General features: G+C 48.3%; 1 protein-coding gene across 1 annotated transcript in view; it reads left to right on the top strand.

The window, feature by feature from the left end:
• Slc6a11 (solute carrier family 6 member 11) overlaps positions 1–19,218 on the top strand; it is a 118,516-nt gene that overhangs the window by 23,082 nt on the left and 76,216 nt on the right. Inside the window, exon 5 of the mRNA XM_032905897.1 lies at positions 9,315–9,447. Within this exon, the coding sequence (XP_032761788.1) occupies positions 9,315–9,447 (133 nt within the window). The remainder of the gene's footprint in view (positions 1–9,314; positions 9,448–19,218) is intronic.

The following is a 19,218-nucleotide window of genomic DNA, read 5'->3' as shown; positions in this document are numbered from 1 at the left end:
GAGTTTACTTCTTGACCATAATCAGGAAGTAGAACGCACACTGGGAATGGAGTGGGTTTCTAAGACCTCAAAGCCCACCCCCAGTGATGTAACTGCTTCAAAGAGGCTACACTTACTAAACTTCCCCAAATAGTGCCGCCAACTAGGGGCTGACTTTCTACACTTTAAGTTTTTAAGTGTAAGAACAACATTCTCATTCAAACCAGCCAGTTAAACATGGATGAAACCCGAACTTTCTCTGAACAATGATTATAAAACCAAATGATAGGCTAAGTGTAGGGGTTTCTGTCCACGCCATGTGCAATGCAGAATTGCAGTGGCCCCCTTAGTCTTGTGCTTGAAATCAGAGTTCTGAAAGCCACAGGAAATGTAAACCGTCCAGATTCTTACATATACACACCTGTGGTGGTGGTTAATTGATAAATTTCCAACAGTGATTAACAGTAATAATAACTAAAAATACCACTGTGACAAAGTCACCAAATCCCCATTCTTGCACTCTGTGGTTCTCATTAAGTAAATTAAGGAAAGCTTCTAAGGTGGTAGCATATAGACTGTGGAGACTCCGGTCAAAGGGGCAGCTCATGTCTTGGGCAGGATGTAGCAGCACAGTGAGAGACTTTGTCATTGCCACTCAGAAAGATGTGCCATTTAAGACTTAGAAATTGTTTATTTCTGAGATTTCCCATTCAATATTTCCAGAATATGGCAGACCATCAGTAACTGAAGCTGGGAACAACCATGTACCCTGGGAAGGAAAAACATGCTGGGTGAGCACTTCCTTGTGAACAGGTGTTTAGTAGATTTATTGAGGTACACTTTACCTGTAAGATGAGACCATTTTAAGCATACAGCTCAGTTGTCTTGCATAAACTTACAGTGGGCAGCATCATAACACAGGCTTAGACCACTCCCATCTCCCAAATTAACTTCCACTGTCTAACATGTGTCTCCTCCTACCTCCAAGCCGCTTCTCATCTGCTTTGCCTCCGTGGACTTGCCTCATCTAGATGGAGTATATAAACGGAACTGGGTCTTTGGTAATTGGCTTCTTTCATGTAATGGTTTCAAGGGTCGGCCCTGAAACGACAGCTTGACTCAGGGCGTCCCTGATCTACACTGCTTAGGGTCAGACGTGTTTCAGACCTGGTTTTCTTCCCTAGCTTTTGAGATATTCATACCAAGTTTAAAAGCAAAATCATTTATGTTTCATGCTCAGCTCATATAGGAGAGTGAAGGTAACTATACAGTACTCCCAGTGTGTCTGGGTTTTACTGTGAGCTGGAGTTTTCTACTTACAATGTCAAATTGCCACACAAAAGCTTTCTGCTTTGGGAGCACTTGGGTTTGGGATTGGGAATCCTCACCCTACACTTCATCTCTCTCTCTTTTTTAAAAGTAATAACACTGCCTGTCCTGTTGGCATCCATGGCTGATGGGTGTTTGAGTGGCTTCTCCTAGGGGCTCTGAGGATTAAATGCTGTTGGGAACATTCATGTGTGTGTTTGGGGTTGAACCTGTACTTGTTACTTTTGGGGGCAATATGTACTCAGGAGTGGGATTGCTGGGTAGATTATTTTTAACTAAAATTTTTGTTCTTCCTATTAGTGTATGTGTGTGTGTGCACACAGGTGTGTGCACGCACCACGTGTGAAACTATGGTCATGTATGTACAAAAGTCAAAGAACAGCTTTCAAAAGTCAGTTCTCTCTGCACATCACAGGTTCCAGAGATTGAACTCACATGGCAAATACTTGACCTGCTGAGCCACCTCACCAGCCTTATCAGTCATTAGGGTTTTGTTGTTGTTGCTTTGGTTTTGTTTGTTTGTTTGTTTTGTTTTTGTTTTTTTGCATCTAACTTTTATAAAAGAACCAAGCTGCTCCCCAGGGCTTCCAACCTATGCTACATCTTTACAATGTATGAGACTCTATTGTTTCTGGTGCTGTTTGTCAGTTTCTGCCTTTCGCATGTGGAGTGGCTGTCACTATGGGTTTTTTGCTCCACATCTTCCTGAAGGAAGTCTGTGAAGACAGTTATGGAATGCCAGGTCCGACAGAGCTATTAGGGTGTTTGTTTCAGGCTTCTAAGAGAATTCCTAGGGAAGTCTGGAGTGGGCAGTGTTTTCCTGAATGAGGTTCCACTGTGGGCTGAGAACTCAGTGTCTTGAAGAAGTCACGGGGGTCAGCAAACTCCTGGCCAAGTCCTTGTCTCTGTAAATAAAGGTTCACTGGAAGAGAGCCACTCTCTCTCATTTGCAGATTGCTCCTGGCTCTGCTCACACTGCAGGGGCAGAGCTGGTGTCTGGGATGGCGATGGATGTCTTGCAATGCCTCGAGTGTCTGCCTTCCACAGTGCAGCTTGCATAGCTTAAGCCTCAGAGATCCTGGCGTGCAGTGAGGTGTCTGCACCGTGTGTGGATGGCCCTGCTGTTGGGACTGGAGCAAGGAGACTTGTGGTCTGTACAGTCTGAACTGGAGTGTGCAGGGTGGGTAAAACTGTGTCGGCTTGTGGGAGGATTGAGGAGGTTCCTGAAGAGCAAACAAGAGAGTAGACATGAGCAGGGGACTGATGAGAGAGTTGTTAAGCTATCCAGAAGGTTCTACAGAGACAAGAAACTAGAGGCAGCCCCAGATACTTCTCACCAGGTTCCTTCTCTGAGCACCTTCCTTGGATTCTTTGGGTTTGAAGTCTCACCTACAAGATGCAGTTCTGATCTGGCTACCCCCAAGACAAGGAATTGACATGAAGTGGGGTTCCTCACTCTCCATTCCAGCTTGGTTGGGGGGTCTGAGCTGGGGACACTCTAGGAGCCCCCCCAGGTAAGGGAAGAGTTGAAGAGATGAGAAAATTCTAAGTAGAATCTGGGCAGAAGATTCCAGGAGGTGGCCCTGGCTCCCCTGTAGGGCCAGGAAAGCACACTTGTTTTGGTGATGGGCCTTTTTGTTGTTGTTGTTGTTGTTGGAGTTGGTTGCTTTGGGAGACCAGCACAGCTATTTATAGACTAGCCCCTCTGCGCCAGCTTTTGGGGCCGTCTCCACATCCCTGCCAACCCACATGGCAGGTTAAAGAAAGGTGATCTGTTTGCAGGCTTCGTGCAAGACATGAAGATGAGGCATCCCAGGGGAGGGTGGGAGCTATTCTTTGCAAGGCTCTCTTAGATTCTAATGGAAGGGACAAAGGAAAGGGACCGAGGGTTTGAGGGCCAGTGCTAGTCTTTAACTCAGCAGCCTATGATCAGAACCACCTCATTCTGAGAGGTTGTTGCCTCTGCCCAGAGCAGGGCCAGCACACGGGATAGGTGAACCTTCTAGAGGGAAAGGAGAAGGCTGGAGGACCCATCGCAGACTCCAGATACTTCCCTTGGGCCCTCAGAGACAGAGGTTCGAAACCCAAGACTTCCCCTTGGTAGGTCTCCAAGCAGATGGTGTCAGCTAAAGAACTGGGCTCCAATCCCACAATCCCACCTTGGACGATTGCTTCACCAGCCTGGGCCAGTCTCACCATTCATGGGTGAACAGTCAGTACTCCGTATCTGGGTTCTGTATCTCAGGTTTCAAGCAAGCACGGACTGAAAATACTCAGGGGGGAAAGTGCATCCATTCAGAATTTTCTCCTGGTCATTAGTCCCTAGACAGATCATCTGTGTGACAAGTACTGGGGGATGGGTGTTCTAAGTACTTCCAAGATGTTTAGTCCACACAGCAGGCTACACCAGGTTCTGTGCAAATATTTCATCCTGCTATACAGAAGGACTTGGCATCAGCAGGGTCAAGAATCAATGCCCTGTGGACATAGAGGACGCTGGAACTAACTCCCTGGCAGTAGTTTGCTATGAAGACGAAACAGAGTGAGCTGGGTGCCCCTCCCCTTAGCGCCTATCACAGTCCCCTCCACTGTCAGCTTCTTCTGTTCGTTCTCTCAGTCTCCTAATAGGGAGGCACATTGTGCCTGGGGTTTGCTTTCTACCAGTACTCCTTTCTCTGTGGAGAGGTCCTTCCTATCCCTCCCCTCATGTCCTTGTCCTCTTATGTCTGGAACTCTGCCCTCCCTCTTGGCCTTTCCCTTGACAGCTCTTATCCACTGTGTCTCTTTAACCCATTCACTCCTCTGACCCAAGAACTTCACTCCCTGAAAAACCCACCTGGCTGAGCTCTCCCCTCCCCACAGGTCTCCCCTGCACAGGGAGGCTCTCTGCCTTGATGGTGGGGAGATCAGCCACTTGTACCCGTATTACCTCTTGTTTGTCTTGGATGGTGCCCTTCTCCCATGCTGCCCTGCCTCTCTGCCCCACCTTTGCCTCCTTAAGGGCTTTTCCCTCTCTGTGCCCTGGACTGGAGATTCTGGACGAGGAGACAGATGATCTCCCATTTCCAGTTCTTTCTGAAAGCCCCGAACCAAGGTTTAGGTATGACTCTTCACCCTATCTCTGTTTTCTAAGCTTTGGATCCAGAGACCCAGTGGGCTCCAGGCCTTTAAGTCACTGAGTGTCCCACCTTGAATCCCCTGAGCTGCTTAGAGTTTTGTCAACATGACATAGCCTAGAGTTATCAGGAAAAGGGGGGGGTAACCTCATTTGGAAAAATGACCCCATCTACTGTCCTCTAAGCAATTTCTGTGGGGCATCTTCTTGATGGATGATTAATGTGGAAAGGCACAGCTCGTTGTGATTGGTGCCCCCCTGGGCAGGTAATCCTGGGTGGTATAAGAAAGCCTTGAGGAGCAAGCCAGGAAGCAGCATTCCCCAAGGCCTCTGCGTCAGTTCCTGTTCTAGCTAGGTTCCTGCCCTGACTTCCCTCCATGGTCGACTATAAGCTTAAGATGAAATAAACCCTTTCCTCCCTAAGTTGCTTTTGGTCATAGTGTTTTATCACAGAACTAGAAAGCAAACTAGGATACCATCTTGTCTTCAGGTATGGTATTCACCCACTTCTTTCCTGTTTGCCTCGCTAGCCTCTTTGCTGTTTCTCTGGACCTGGCCACCTCTGAGGTGTCCACGGCCCTGTTCTTTCAGGCAGTCACCTTCTGCCTCTACCATTGTCCAACTCATCCATCCTTCCCCACTGACACTTCCTACCTTGATCCTAACCTTGTCCTAACTAAACTAAACTAACCTAACTAAACTAACCTGAACTAACCTAACTAAAGCGAAATCTTCTGCACTGGGTACCCCAACAATGCCCCAGCTTTACGATCAATTCTTCCTGATACAGGGGAAGCTGGGTCTCCAGAGGTATCCGTCTGTCCTGACAAGGTGTCACCCCTCTTTAGCCTCTTCCACCACCCTTGTGAGGTGCAGAGATGCAGCCCCATATTCTGCAAGGCTCGCCCTCCACCTCACCAGCACCTCTGCTTCTGCACTGGGCACCCATACCCCACTGCACCATTGCTAGTCTCCAGCTTTTGCTCTGGGTTCACTTCTTGCCCCTAAAGGTCCCCCCTCTCTCTCTGCCTTTTTTTTTTTTTTTTGCTAACGTCCTTCCTACCTTTTGGTACACCCCAATGACCCTCACATTCTGATACTGGTGTTGACACTAGTAATAGTGTCCCACTGTGACTTGAGGCTTTGCTGTTCTCTTCTTCCCATGATGGGCAGTTTCCTTGTCTCCATTTTCCACCCGGTCCTGAGCTCTTATGGAACCTCTAATTTGCCACAGCAGCCACCATCTCAGTGGTGCTCAGTAAGCACTTGGATATAGCAATTCACGAAGTAGTATTAGGCGCTTAGTACTCCTCTTCTTCACTGTGCAGAGGTATGTGAGACAGCTCTAGTCTGTTGTGAGTAAAGCTGGAGGGAATGCAGTCGTGACTTTGGGGTTCTGGGAGACCCAATGGCTAGAATGGAGGCGTTGAGATTTCCACCTAAGATCCATCATTTGCTGATGTGACTCTACCAAGTTCCTTGACTCGGCTGTACCTCAGTTTCCCCATCCTTGAAACAATAATATGTATCCCTGCCTCAAGGCTCCTGGGATGAATTAGATGCTTCCATGCCTGGGCAGCCTGTGGAGGGAGGTGCCATTGATTCCTTTTTACAGATGAGGAAGCTGAGACTCAGAGAGGTGATGTTCCCCAGCCAAGGTGGAACGGATGGAGGGAAACAGAGCTGGCCTTGAGCCCAGCTGTTTGGTGTGTGTCAAGGGCTGGAGACACCTGGCCCTGGCCCTCCAGGCTGTCAGCCTCCAGGGGGAAGTCTCCAGAAATATGCTAAAAGGTGCTCTCTGGATATGCTCCAAACCAGTGCAGAGTGCTCGGCTGCCGTGACTTGCATACACTCATCTCCCCGAGCAGCTCTGGCTAGTCCTGAGTACTGAGTGTGTCCGCTCCGGGCACAGTGTCCAGAGGTCCGGTCCTGGGTCCTTGCCGGCCAGCATGTTGGCAGCGAACTCTTCCTCATTCAGCTGCCTCTTATGCTCCAGTGCTTCATGGGGGAGGGTCATTAAGAAAGCTTTTTCCCAGGAAGAGCTGTGCCTTCCCTGAGTCTCTGCTGTGGAGTGCCCCAGCCCCCACGCTCTCAAAAGCCACCCTTGTGGGTTTCAAATCATCCTTATAGCCTAGTGAGCTGAGAAACCCCATCTATGGAGCCCAGCTTCTCTCCAGAACCTTCTGAGTAACACACGGCATTGGTTCAATGTAAAGAAAATAGTTTGAAGATGTTTTCAAATGGAGTCTGATGGAACAAAAGAGCAGTTCATCCGCTTTGGCTTCTGGTGTGCTGCTTCTCAATTGGGAAACAAGTTGGTTCGGTTAAGTGAGGGGGCGCCAGAGCTGGCTGTTCAGGCCTCTGAGGCTCTCAGCTTCCAGGGAGTGCAGCCAGCTCGCTCCTCGCAGGCCTGTTCCCCCCTTACTCTCTCCGTCCTGTCCCTGTGTATTTTTAGACTTCAGATCCACAGTTCAACAGCTAGGTCCACCAATATGAACACACACACACACACACACACACACACACACACACACACACACACACACACACCTACTAGCTAGGTAACCTATATGTTTTGTCCTGAGCTGTCCCAAACCTAGAATAGATGGATGCAGAGGGTGCCATGGCACAGGGACCCAAGGTCTTGTCTAGATCGTTCCTCCTTGCTAACCAATGTGCTATCCTTGGGGTGTTTGGAGTAGCAATTATAAGACAACAGATGTGTGTCTGTGACTGGGGTCTTAGTATGGTGACAGAAGAGGCAGTGCACCCTGAAAGTCCCTATACAATTTAGGGAGTGGTGAAATTTCTCGGGGAAAAATTTTATCCCTGGAGTAACTCCTCAAAAGAACCATTATACATGAGCAAGGGAAGAATGTTGTTGGTTTCTACCTTTGAGATCTCTGGGGGATGATTATTAATTTCTATGACAAAACTCAATCTTCCTGACTGCTACAGAAAGCCCAAATTAAGCTTCCTGTAAGAAATTATAGGTAAGACATAGTTTGAAGGGTGAGTGGAACTGACCCAGGAAAGGAAGGTAGAGGAGATTTCATCCCCAATTCCTGTCAAGAAAAAGGCAAAGTTAAAAATGACTCAAGTGAGCAGCAATTGTAAGTCTCTTCCCCATTTCTAGAGTCCTGCTTCTGTGGAGTCCAAGTGTTTCATTTAGTAAGAAATCCATGGTCCAGTGCTCCCAAGGCTCTGTTTGGCAAAGATGCTTCTCAGTTTCCACACTAGACTTTCTTTACGGTCTTTAAAGACTCATCATGTCTTTGTGAGGTGTGAGTGCCTCAGATGAATTCAAGCTGAGGATTGCTAAAGCACTCCAAGCAAGAACTATGGTCATTGTTGAGCCTGGCTAGCCAACTCCTTTCTCCTCACTTAACTTGCACCCTTCTTTGGTCCAGCTTAGCCTAGTTGAACATACTGACCTTCTATTCTCAGAACGTAAGGTAGTGAGTGCCTGGCACATAGTAGGTCCCAGTAGATGTATGCCGAGCATGGTTGTTCCTGTTTCTTCCAGCCATGAGCTGGTTTCTAGTAACTCAGAGGCTGCCCACAGTCTGATTTTGTTTGGGGGCCTGCCTGATTTCTCCAGCAGGGGCTGGGGCTACGGGGAGCCTGCTGACCAGTGCTAATTGGTGTCATTGAGTAATTAATGCAGAATCAGACCCGAGCTGATTCCCAGGGAGGCAGACACTGAGGGTGGCTTTCATGCTTGGTGGGATGGGAGTTCCTTTCTCCGGGGACATTCTCAGAGCACTGAAGGCGACTGGCACCGTCTGCTGGGGGTGGCTTGGCAGCCAGAATGGGGTTCGTGGAGCAAGTGTGGAGGGGGTTTGTGCTAGTGCCATGGTTGGACACAATATGGAGCGTGGCAAGTTTGACTTTAAAGAAACACAACCCCAGGGTGGGCTCTGGGAGCCAGGCATGTGTCAGCTCTGAAGAACTGATGCGCTCTCGGAGAAGGCCATGGCGGAGGTATTTCCAGAGTACCTGGTATCCTCATGCTCTGTAGTCTAGGTCCTCTCCCCATTAGCGTGGGTTCTCCTCCTCCTTGGCATGAATCCCTCCTCTGTCTTCTCCTCCCACCATTCCATCTGCCCTCTGTGCCCTGCGCCTCTGTCCCCAAAATGCACCACACTCTGTCTCTAGAGGTTTCACTCAGCCTAGAACAGTCTCTGCTTCTCCCTTCAGGGTGCAGATCCCTTCTCCCAGGAAGCTTCCAGTGGCTTCCTGCTGCAGCAAAGATGGGTTGAGTTATGTTGCAGTGACAAGCACTCCAGAAATCTGAGTGAGGCAATCCACAGTCTTCTAGTACTGCTCGCACTGTGTCTTGGGCAGTCCCTTAGGAACAGGGCTTCTAGAAACCTCATCATGACACTCTTGTACAATCACAGCAAAGGGAGGAAAAAGGGAACTGGAGAGTCGTGACAGCTGACTCTAGAAGCTTCTCTGTGATTTGACACACGTTCCGCAGTCCTGTGGCTACCCCTGAGTTCAGGAGGATTGCAATGTGTAACCTTCTAAAAACACAGACTATTATTTACATAGTGGCACAGACTCCCAGACACATCACACGTGGTGGGGTGATTCCTAAGCCCATTGTACCACATGTTTTTACTTTTTTCCAGAGTGTGGTTCCACAAAAATACAGGCTAGGTCTTGTCTTTCTCAGAGGCTCCCAGCTCAATCCAGGATCTCACAGTTGGTGAATGACAGAAGCTGGAGTGTGGGGCATTAGAGGGCAGCCCATCCTTGGGGTTGGAGGTTGGGGGCATTGGAAGTTGGAGGCATTGGAGGGTAGCTTATCCCTGCTCCTCTACTGTCCTGGCTTTGCCTCAGGTAGAAGCACAATGGCCAGTGACTCCCCACCCTCTCTCCACAGACGTCGGGTCTTGGCTATATCTGATGGCATTGAACACATTGGGAACCTCCGATGGGAGCTGGCACTGTGTCTCCTGGCGGCTTGGACCATCTGTTACTTCTGCATCTGGAAGGGTACGAAGTCAACTGGAAAGGTAAGACGTTAACTATTGAGAAGCTAGCCCATAAGCAGAATGTGCGTTCTGCAGAAGGTAACAACTGATCTATATATTGGTCACCAAGAAGCTCATGTTGGAAGCACCAGCTCTAAGTTGAGAGATGAGAAGAGCAATGGATGAGGAGCCCATCTGGGAGCTCCTCCACATAGCTGCCATACTCTGCAGGGCCATTCTGCTCTGCTATAAGCTTTGGTTTTCTCCTCTGTGAAATAAAGCCTTACTAGACCATCATTCTGGGTGAGTTGAGAATCACAAAAGTAAGGTAGGGTAAGATGTATTGAAAAGTAAAATATGCTAACTATAACCATGACAATTCTTAGGCTACTGAGCCCGACTCTAGGTACATACTAGGGCGGACCATGCTAGTCCTCCCACTAAGTACCCTAGGTGTGTCTGTGTCTTTTGTTCCTGCAGTGTGGAGTGGGGATCAATGCCTTCTGTAAGCTCTGCTGTGCTAGCTGTACTGGGTGACCTTCAGGGTCACAATGGCGGAGGAAAGTGAGATAATGGCCAACTCTGAGCTGCCTGAGAGTTAGCTGTATGTGTCTTCTCCACTCACAGGCTACTGGTCAGGACCTGGGCTATAGCCTCTTCCAATCACAGGGGTGTTGGAAAGTACAAGTGGACTGTGCCGCTGTCAGATTGAAAGAGGAGTAGAAGTGTTACCTTCATGAGCATGCCCGCTTGCTCGTGTATATCTTAGAAAAATAAGGAATTAAAGGAAAAGTTAGCCCATTGGCAATGTTAGAAATCAGCCCTCCACTGTCCCTTGCTGCTCTTACACCTAGGGCGAAGTATCAAGGCCATTAGTCTTCTATCTGGAACTCATTTTATTTTCTTGAGAAATAGGAAATCAAATTCTTATACTTGGGTCTTCCTGACTCCGTCATACTTCATGAATGTGGGTGACACAGGTCATTGCTTGTCACCTGTGTTCTAAATCCTTGTCTGAGGCAAGGGCTAAAAATGAGACTTCCAAGGACAGAAGGATAAGCACCTCTGGGCCTTATGAAAGCTGCTTCCCAGAGGCCCCTCAAGGCTGGGTGGGATGAAGAAACTGGTAGGGTGAGAGAGACAAGGTGGTTCGAAGGAGGGAAGCTGGGAAAACAGACACACAGAAGAATGACATATGGGAATGCCGGGTGTGCTGAGAGGCTGTCAGAGAGGTGTGTGGGAACCCCAGCAAGCAAAACAAGGACATTTGTGTTCCTCCAGCCATGTCATCTGCTGACCCTTGCTTTCTGTGCATTATGATGCCATAAAGCAATAGGATTCTCTTGCAAATAAGGAATGCTTATATTATTGCTATACTAAAAACTATTGTCTGTTCAAACTCTCCCCCTGTGGCCCTCCTTGCTGCCTCCTGAAGCTGAAGAAGAGGATAGCTGGATTATTAAGAGCTGGGATTAGTGCTTGGAGAGCTGACTAAGCAGCTGAGTGTGCTTGGCGCTCTTCTCGGGGACCTGAGTTCGGTTGTCATTTAGCACCCATGTTGAGTGGCTCACAGCCTCCTGTGACTCCAGCTCTAGGGAATCTGATACCTCTGTCCTCCACAGGCACCTGTGTTTACATATGTGTGCCTACACACACACACACACACACACACACACACACACACACACACACACACACACACACACACACACACACACACACACACACATACACACACACACACACACACACACACACACATACACACATACACACACATACACACACACACACACACACACACACACACACACACACACACACACAATTTTTAAAATTAACCTTAACAACAAAAAAAGTATCTGAGGCAAGAATCAGGACTCAATCCCCAAGTCTGTCATTCATTGGGTATGTTCTAGAATGCCCAGATAAACTTCTCGGAGGTCGTTTCCCTTCTATAGAATGAGATACAGGAGCAGGCTGCATGGTGAGAACCAAGGGTGAGTTTGCATGCTATGGCTGAATAGTGTGGGGGAGCTCGCAGTATTAGTGAATGAATGGAGGTTTTCAACTACTCTTTATAACGATAAACTATTACCTGAGGGATGGTTTCTGAGCTGGGAGTGGTGGTTCACACCTACAACCTCAGGGCTTGGGAGGCTGGACTGGAGGACTGAGCTCAAAATCTGCTTAGATTGTATAACAAGACCCTACTTAGAGAAAGCAAAAAACAACAGGAGGAGAGGGGAAAAAGAAAAAAAAATATTAAAAATGTTTTCTGAGTTCTGCTGTAGACTAGTATAATTCCGTGGGTTTCATGTTTTTATTACATTTTTACGTATCTGATACATGTGTTGGAGGAGCTGGGCATCAGAAGATAACTTACTGGAGTCGGTTCTCTCAACTATGAGTTCTGAGGGATCAAACTTTCCAGCCCTCAGTAGGTTTCTGAAAAGGGGCAAGTGAGCCCTGCACCCTCCCCAGTAGGTCAGGGAAATGCCCCAGGAACCCAGAGGGGATGGACGAAGTTAAGATAGTGCGGCCCCAAGTACTGCCTACATCAGTGGACTTGGCTGGGCAGCAGTGGCGTGGGGAGAGCTGGGGTGTATGTAGAAGAGCCACCCATAAGATCCCAGCACACAGCTGCCACAAGATGCACTTGCACTCAGCCCTTGTATGGGTTGTGCGCTGTTGTCTGGGGTGGTGGGCAGCCCAGGCGCTGGAGAACTCCTGTTGGGGAACTGAGTCCTAGGAAGGGCAGGCACAGTCCGGGAGATTTCAGATGAAACTGCCAAGGAGGAGAAGCAAGCATATCTTCAGCCATGCCTTTTCTCCTAGTCCTTCACATCTGCCTTGCATCCTGTGTCCCCATTGTGGGGAGTTAGTATTCTGTTTCACAGAGAACCAGAGTCTGAGTGATCAACCAGCCCAGTCATAGGAATCTTGTGACTGCCTCTGCCTTACCTCAGAACTTTGCACTCTGCCTCTCTTTGACTCCTGTTTTACTCTTCTTCCTTCTGCTTCCATCAGAAGAGTGTTGGGATTACAGATGTATGTCACCACACCCACTGCCATGCACTTGGCTAACATGTAGACTATTGTGTCACAAAGGGCACACCTTCCTTTGTCCCCTTTGTCACATCGTTGGTAGAAGTGACCACCACAGCTACAATCATAACCAGAGTTCATGGCACTGCTGGTGGGTGTTCCTTCTGGGGCAACCCTGCAAGAGGGAGGCTCAGTAGCCCTGTTTGCAGAGGCAGCAGATCGAGCATCTAACCAAAGCACCCTCCACAGGCAGCAGCAGATGGGGCTGAATTCTGAGCAGTGATAATGGCACAGCCCATTCTCTGCATAAGGGCATGGTCACACCACCTGCAGCATCCTGAGGACAGCGGCAGATTCCTTATGACCTGATTAGGAAGGAGTGAAGGAGAGTGCTTAGGTACTCAGGGGTTGCAGCATTTCTGAACAAGTGCTTTTCAAGGCACTCGTGGTGTTGGATATACGAGCTGATGGACCACACTCTTGCAGGCTGGCTTCCATAAGATGCTCCTGTGCCCCCAGTGCCACAGTGACATGAAGGATGAGACCGATTTTGTCAAAACTAAGACTTCTTCAGCCATTAAGCTCATACCACTCTGACTTTATGTATGAAGAAATCAAGGCATGGAGACAAGAGGCACACTCGTCCAGGGTTACAGAGCAAGCGTGTAAGGCCAGCTCATGGGCTTTTTATGAACGGTGGGGTTCCAACAACAACTTATGGAGGTATACTCGGTTTGTGGGGACGGTGTGTGTGACATGAGTTAGCTACTGGGTTGCTTTTCCCCCTACTGCATCTTGGAGATGGGTCTGGAATCCAGAAGTCCTTTGGATTCTGTCCAAAGACACCTGAAAACAGCATGTTGGGTTATCTGAGATGTCCTGTGTGGGCAGTGGTTGCCTCTGGTCCCAGAATGCAGACCCTAGCCACAGCTATTGGCATGGCATTCCTCAAGAAAGGAGACATCCACCTTCCCTGGACTGTCCAGGTCTGGATGGGCTAGAGTCTGCTCTTCATCTCCTTCCTGAAGATCCAACATGCTTCCTAGAGTCCGAGCTCAGTGTCTGACATGTTCATTAATGTGAGGAAAGTCCCTTGTGTCCTCTATGTTCAAGCTGAAAAATGGCTCCTGATTTCAGCACAGTTTACTCAGTTCTTTCCATGGTCAGGGGCAGACACTGTTGACCTGGCCTCATAATCAATGGATTTGGGAACAGATGACCAATACAGATCTCAGGGGAAGCTGTGATGTACCACATGTGAAGTCCCTATAGCACTGTGCTGCAGGGGCAGGCCCCAAATGGCTATGATGAGCCACAAGGCTTTTCTTCCATTGATATCTCCCTTAGAAGACATCTGACACCACAGAGGCCGGCACTCAGTATCTTCTGGGGTCCCCCAGAAGTGAAACCCCTACCTCAAAAGATGCTTCTCCAGGGGAAAGGGGTGCAGGAAAGGGCTCTGCCACACATTCGTTGTTTCATAAACCTGGGGTAGAGCACAGATCCTACCCTGTGCCAGTGAAGACAGTGGACAGCATGGCCCTCAGTAAGCATGCAGTGTGCAGCCCTCAAGGGTAGGTAAGCCAGGCAGCCTGTGGGAGTGAGCACGCTCGGATAAGCAGCTGCAATTGAGCTCCCAGATGCTGCCGATTAGTAAAGAAACATTAGTAATGAAAGCATGTCAGAGCCTGAGAACTTCTAGGGTCTCTAGAATGCTAGAATCCAGTGCATTTGACCCTGGAAACATCCTTGTTTTTTTAAGGTAAAACTCTCTTACAAGTCACAGAAGACCATAAAGTTGTCCCAAGGCCGTCCATTGGCCAGGTGCATTTGTAGCATTCAAATTCATGTCTGCACCTGTTCTGTGCCCTCGGTGAGGAGCAGTGTGCAGATTCAAGGGCAAGACCTTGGTTGTAGTTCTGAGCACACAGGGGTTGCTCATTCTCACTTTATTTCCCTGCCCTCGAAAAATAGCCAAGGTTTGGATGCCACGTCTTGTCTCCAGACCAGTGGTTCTCAACCTTCCTCATCCTGTGACCCTTGAAGACAGTTTCTCATGTTGCGGTGACCCCCAACCACAAAGTGACTTTTGTTGCTACTTCATAACTGTGATTTGGATACTGTTATGAGTCCTTATGTAAATGTCTGATATCCAGGATATCTGATATATGACCCCCAAAGGGATCTTGACCCACAGGGTGAGAACCACTGATCTAGACACCGTGGAAGCTCCAATCTTTTTGGATTAAAAAGAAAATCAAATGTTTGTTAATAATATTGTAAGTCCTGAGTGAACAAGGCTGAATGAGGACTTGTTGCCTCCCAGGTGAGAGGGTGTCACTGTGAAGGACTAATGGGGACCCCAATCATTGAGCCAACTTTGTGATTTTCTTGTATCCATGTTTTACACATCTTCTAAGTTCATCACGCCTGCCTCTGCCCTTGGCTCCCTTTCTTGGTTCTAGGGGCACAATATTACAAAATCATATTGATGGACTCCACTAATCTCTCGTCCCATTATTGGCCAAGTCTGCTGACAACCTTTGTACAGACAAAGACACTTTTTCACATAGACAAAGCCAAGTGCTGTGTGTTCCACGAAGCACAAATTGCAAGTGAATTTGTAGGGTTCGTCTTTCACCCCATCTGATTAGAACACTGCCCGTGGGTTGGTGCTGTCCTTGCCGATCTTTTGCTTGTAGCTCTGGGTATCCCAAAGCTTCTTGTCTGCTTCTCCTGTGCTGACTTCGCTTGACCTTCATGGACAGTAATGGTTGCTCAACTGTGGCTTCAGCAGATCCGACCCACTGCCTGCATCTCTAAGCTGCACCTGTTCAGTCCGGTGCTGTCACAAGTGGTGGGACTGAGGAACTTCAAAAGTCTGCAAAACCCACAAGACTTGTAGGTCAAGCCTTCCCTTATCTAAAATCCCAAAATTCAAAATACTCCAAAATACAAAGCTTTCTGGAGACTGATATGACACTTGAAGGAATTCCATATTGTCCAGTTCTGTTTCATGTACAAATTTACTGAAATATATAAAATTACCTTTAGGGTGTGCATTTAAGACGATTAAAGGCATAGTTGAACTTAGCGTTTGGTCTCATATCTCAATGTGAACAGTATGTATAAACATCCCAAATGTGTACGGGATATATATAACTCAGGTTTAAAAAATAAATCTGAAGCCACAAGCAGTCCTGGCTGCAAACATTTTAAGTAAGTTCTGATACTCAGCATGTACTCATGAGCTGACCCTTGAGAAAATACTTCATGGCTCAATAGACACGTCCACTCTTCTAAGCTGGCCATGTAAAGCATTTCCCTTTTAGTAAGAAATGACTCAAAACTGATGTGCCTAATGCATGGGCTATTTCAACCACTGAGAAGCAACAGTGACTGTGAAGAATCCTTCACACATGCACACACATACACTCACACGCACAAACATGTGAAAAAACATAATTCCTGAATATGCATATATACTCAAACCCATATAAACATACACACACAAACATATATATGCAGGTATGCACATACACATGCATGTACATATACACATAGATGCATTTATATATATATATATATACACACACATAAACCAAGATGTATGTATAGATACACATCAACATACACATGCACACAGATATGCACGTATGTGCATATACATACAGACACACACACATATATGTATATATATGTATATATATATATATATACATGTCCATATATGCCCAGACACATACTCATACATATATACACATAATACACACAATCATAAATGCCCACATGTGTGTGCACACATACCCATGCACAGGCATGCACATACATGACATGTACATAAATATGTATACAAATGCACAAATATATGTACACATGAATAGATACAATCTCATACACATCCACACACACATAAACATCCATACCTATACCTAGACATGAGCCCACATAGGCACTCACAAACACATATGGCTTGTTCGGGCTCCTTATGTAGTATTTCCCACATCCAGATGCTCTTTTGTGTGTTTGAAATTTCACTTGTTATTTTGGCAGTGCTGGGGGTGCAGACCAGAGCCTGAAGCATGGTAGGAAACTACTCTACCCCAGAGCTCCGATCTGAGCCCAGCACTCATTTTCTAGGGAGCCCAATCCTCCTGTCCACACCTTCACCCACCCAGTGAGTGTTGGCCGTGTAACCACTGTGCACTGCACACCAAGTAGGGGCTGCTTTCAGCAGCGAGTGGCACAGACTGTGGAACCTTTACTTTCCTGCAGAGGGAAATAAATAAATAACAGAAATGCTGTGTGAGGAGTGCTAGGGTCTGGTAGAAGGATACTGAAGGGACTCCCCAGAGAGAGCACAGGACAGACAGGGTCAAGCCACATGTAATTCTCCAGGTGGGGAGGCCCTGGCAAACATAGGAGCATCGCAAAACTAGGGCAAGAGTCGATGATTGGCAGACAAGAGATGAGCAGAGAATTGAATCAGACCTTATGCACTGTGCAAAGGGGCAGGACTTAGTTCTAAGGACAAGGAGACCTTTGGAACAGAGGAACATGGCTGACTTTCTGCCTGTTATTAAGGGGTTGTTGGGGAGAGGCTGAGGGCATTCCGGGTGACCAGGAAGGCAGTGGCAGAGGTGTGGGTCAGGTAGAGCCTTCACCCACAACCCCTTTAGGGTGGCCTCCCGCTCTGCCCATATAGACACTGAGTCCCTGCTGTCTTCCGCCCTTTGAGCAGGGATGGCCAGCGCAGCTTCTAGCTTAGACATTCGGTTTTCAGCAACTGCTGTCCCACCTAGCAGATCAGATCAACCCTCGGGCTGTCCCGATGCCTCCTCCTCGGCTGGCACCCGTCTTTCTGTTTCTGCTGTCCTTCACCGCGGATGATTTATGGATATTTCCCCCTCGTTTCCTGGTCTCCAAGAGCAGTGGTTGGGAGGGGAGGACCTAAAAAAACAATTGTGGTCCTTTCCCACCTCCCCCGCTGCCCCTTCAGAGGAAGCTGCAGGATTAGCTGGGATTTGAAGAAGAATCCTGTCTTTTCACTGCTCTGAGACTCTGTTGTTATTCTTTTCAAAGACCCAGGACACCAAGGCAGAGGAAAGTTAGGGGGGAAAAAAGCCACACACACACAGACAGACAGACAGACAGACACCCTCACCCAGAAACAGCTGCAAACAGCCTTGAATTGAGTTTGTTTTCTTTCTCTTTGCCTCATTCAGCCACCAGGAGAGGAACTGGAGGGGACACAAGGACTCCCAAACAGACTGTCTGGTCTGGATGTTAGAAGTAGTGAGGCTGATGGCTGAGCACTGCCTCTTCCCCTCACTCTTAACCCGTTCTGTCTGTAATCACCCCATGAGGAAGGCGCTGCCACTGTGTAAGTTAGAGGTCTGGTTTTCACAGGCTGTCAGAGTCCATGGGGGTCTGGAAGGAGCAGGTCCACAGGTTTGTAGATATTTTGCGCATGTTTTGTAGATGGAGCTGCAAATAGAGACCGCTCAGGGGCGCAGGAGACTCTGCCCTCCCTCCCACCGCTGAAGCATAACTGCAGGCAAAAGACTAGGAGTCCACATGGTGATCTATGCAATCCGGAGCGCCCTGTAAAGTGCCTAATGGGTTTAGTGAGGCATGAAGGGAGAAAGGGGCAGGGAAATTAGAGAGAGACCTGTAAGAGAGCAGAGGATCAGAAGAGACCTGGGCAGCCCTGCCTCTCAGCCCTCAAGCAGCCTTGGTGGTGGGACTGCCCTAGTGGCGGATGATGTCTGCTTTCAGAGAGGAAACTGGAGCAATCATGAGAGGCATGCAGAGCACCCCAGAAGCTGCCTATGAAGGCTCCAGCCAGGGGGCCTCAGGGGGTACAAGGGTACAGAAGCCACACCACAGTTTTGGGTGCTACTCTCGCTGCCGCAGTTTGGGAGAAGGGATAGAGCGTGGCATTAAGTCAAAAGAGTCCAGCATCCAACTCAGCCCTTTCTCTGGGGTTGAATTGCCGTGCTTCACCTTTAGCAGGGCTCTGGCAGCAGCGAGGGGACTTGGAAGGGAGGAAACTTTGCCACTCAGTAATACCGTCTTTATTAAAGCACAAAGGCCCCCCAAAGTCGGAGTGATTGCTGGGGGGGTTGTTCTGTAGGCCCAGCCAGCTCTAGAGAAAGCCTGCAGGAGCTCAAGGGGGGCCTGGAGTCCGAGGTTGGGGGATGGGTCGGGGAGATGACACTGTTAACCCTTTCCAGTTCTTCCCTGGCACCTGGCACTGTGTGGAACCCTGTATGGGTTGGTGGATATCCTGGGGGCACACAGTACCATCGTCTTGCAAGGTGGACAAAGAATAACTAGAAAGGACCTTTTTCCCAGTGGAGACAGACACTACGTTATGGGGAAACCAAGCCAGAAACAAGGGGAGTTTTGCTCTGCACCCACAAGATGTTATCACTGTCAGAGGCCCAGGTGAGGGCAAAGGTGACTGTCTCCATGCAGTAAGCAGGTGTCAGGAGTCCGGCCTTCTTACTTTCAAAAGTGTTATCAGTCCAGACCCAGTTTCCTCTTCTGTCAAGGGGAGTTTAACAAGTGCGGGGCCTTGGAAGTGTACAGTACAGGGAAGGAGGACACTGTGTGTTACCATGTGTGCATGGCGCAGGATACAGTGAATCCTGGGCCAGTTCTGTGGATGCAGTAGAGCCATAGTAAGGAAATGCCAGGGAGGCACTAAGGGTAAGTCACTATGTTTTCTAGGAAGTCACAAGTGTCACGGTGTAGGTGTCT

This window comes from Rattus rattus, chromosome 6 (genome assembly GCF_011064425.1).
Source record: "Rattus rattus isolate New Zealand chromosome 6, Rrattus_CSIRO_v1, whole genome shotgun sequence".
In the NCBI taxonomy this organism is placed as follows: domain Eukaryota; kingdom Metazoa; phylum Chordata; class Mammalia; order Rodentia; family Muridae; genus Rattus; species Rattus rattus.
This window is presented reverse-complemented; position numbering and strand designations above follow the sequence as displayed.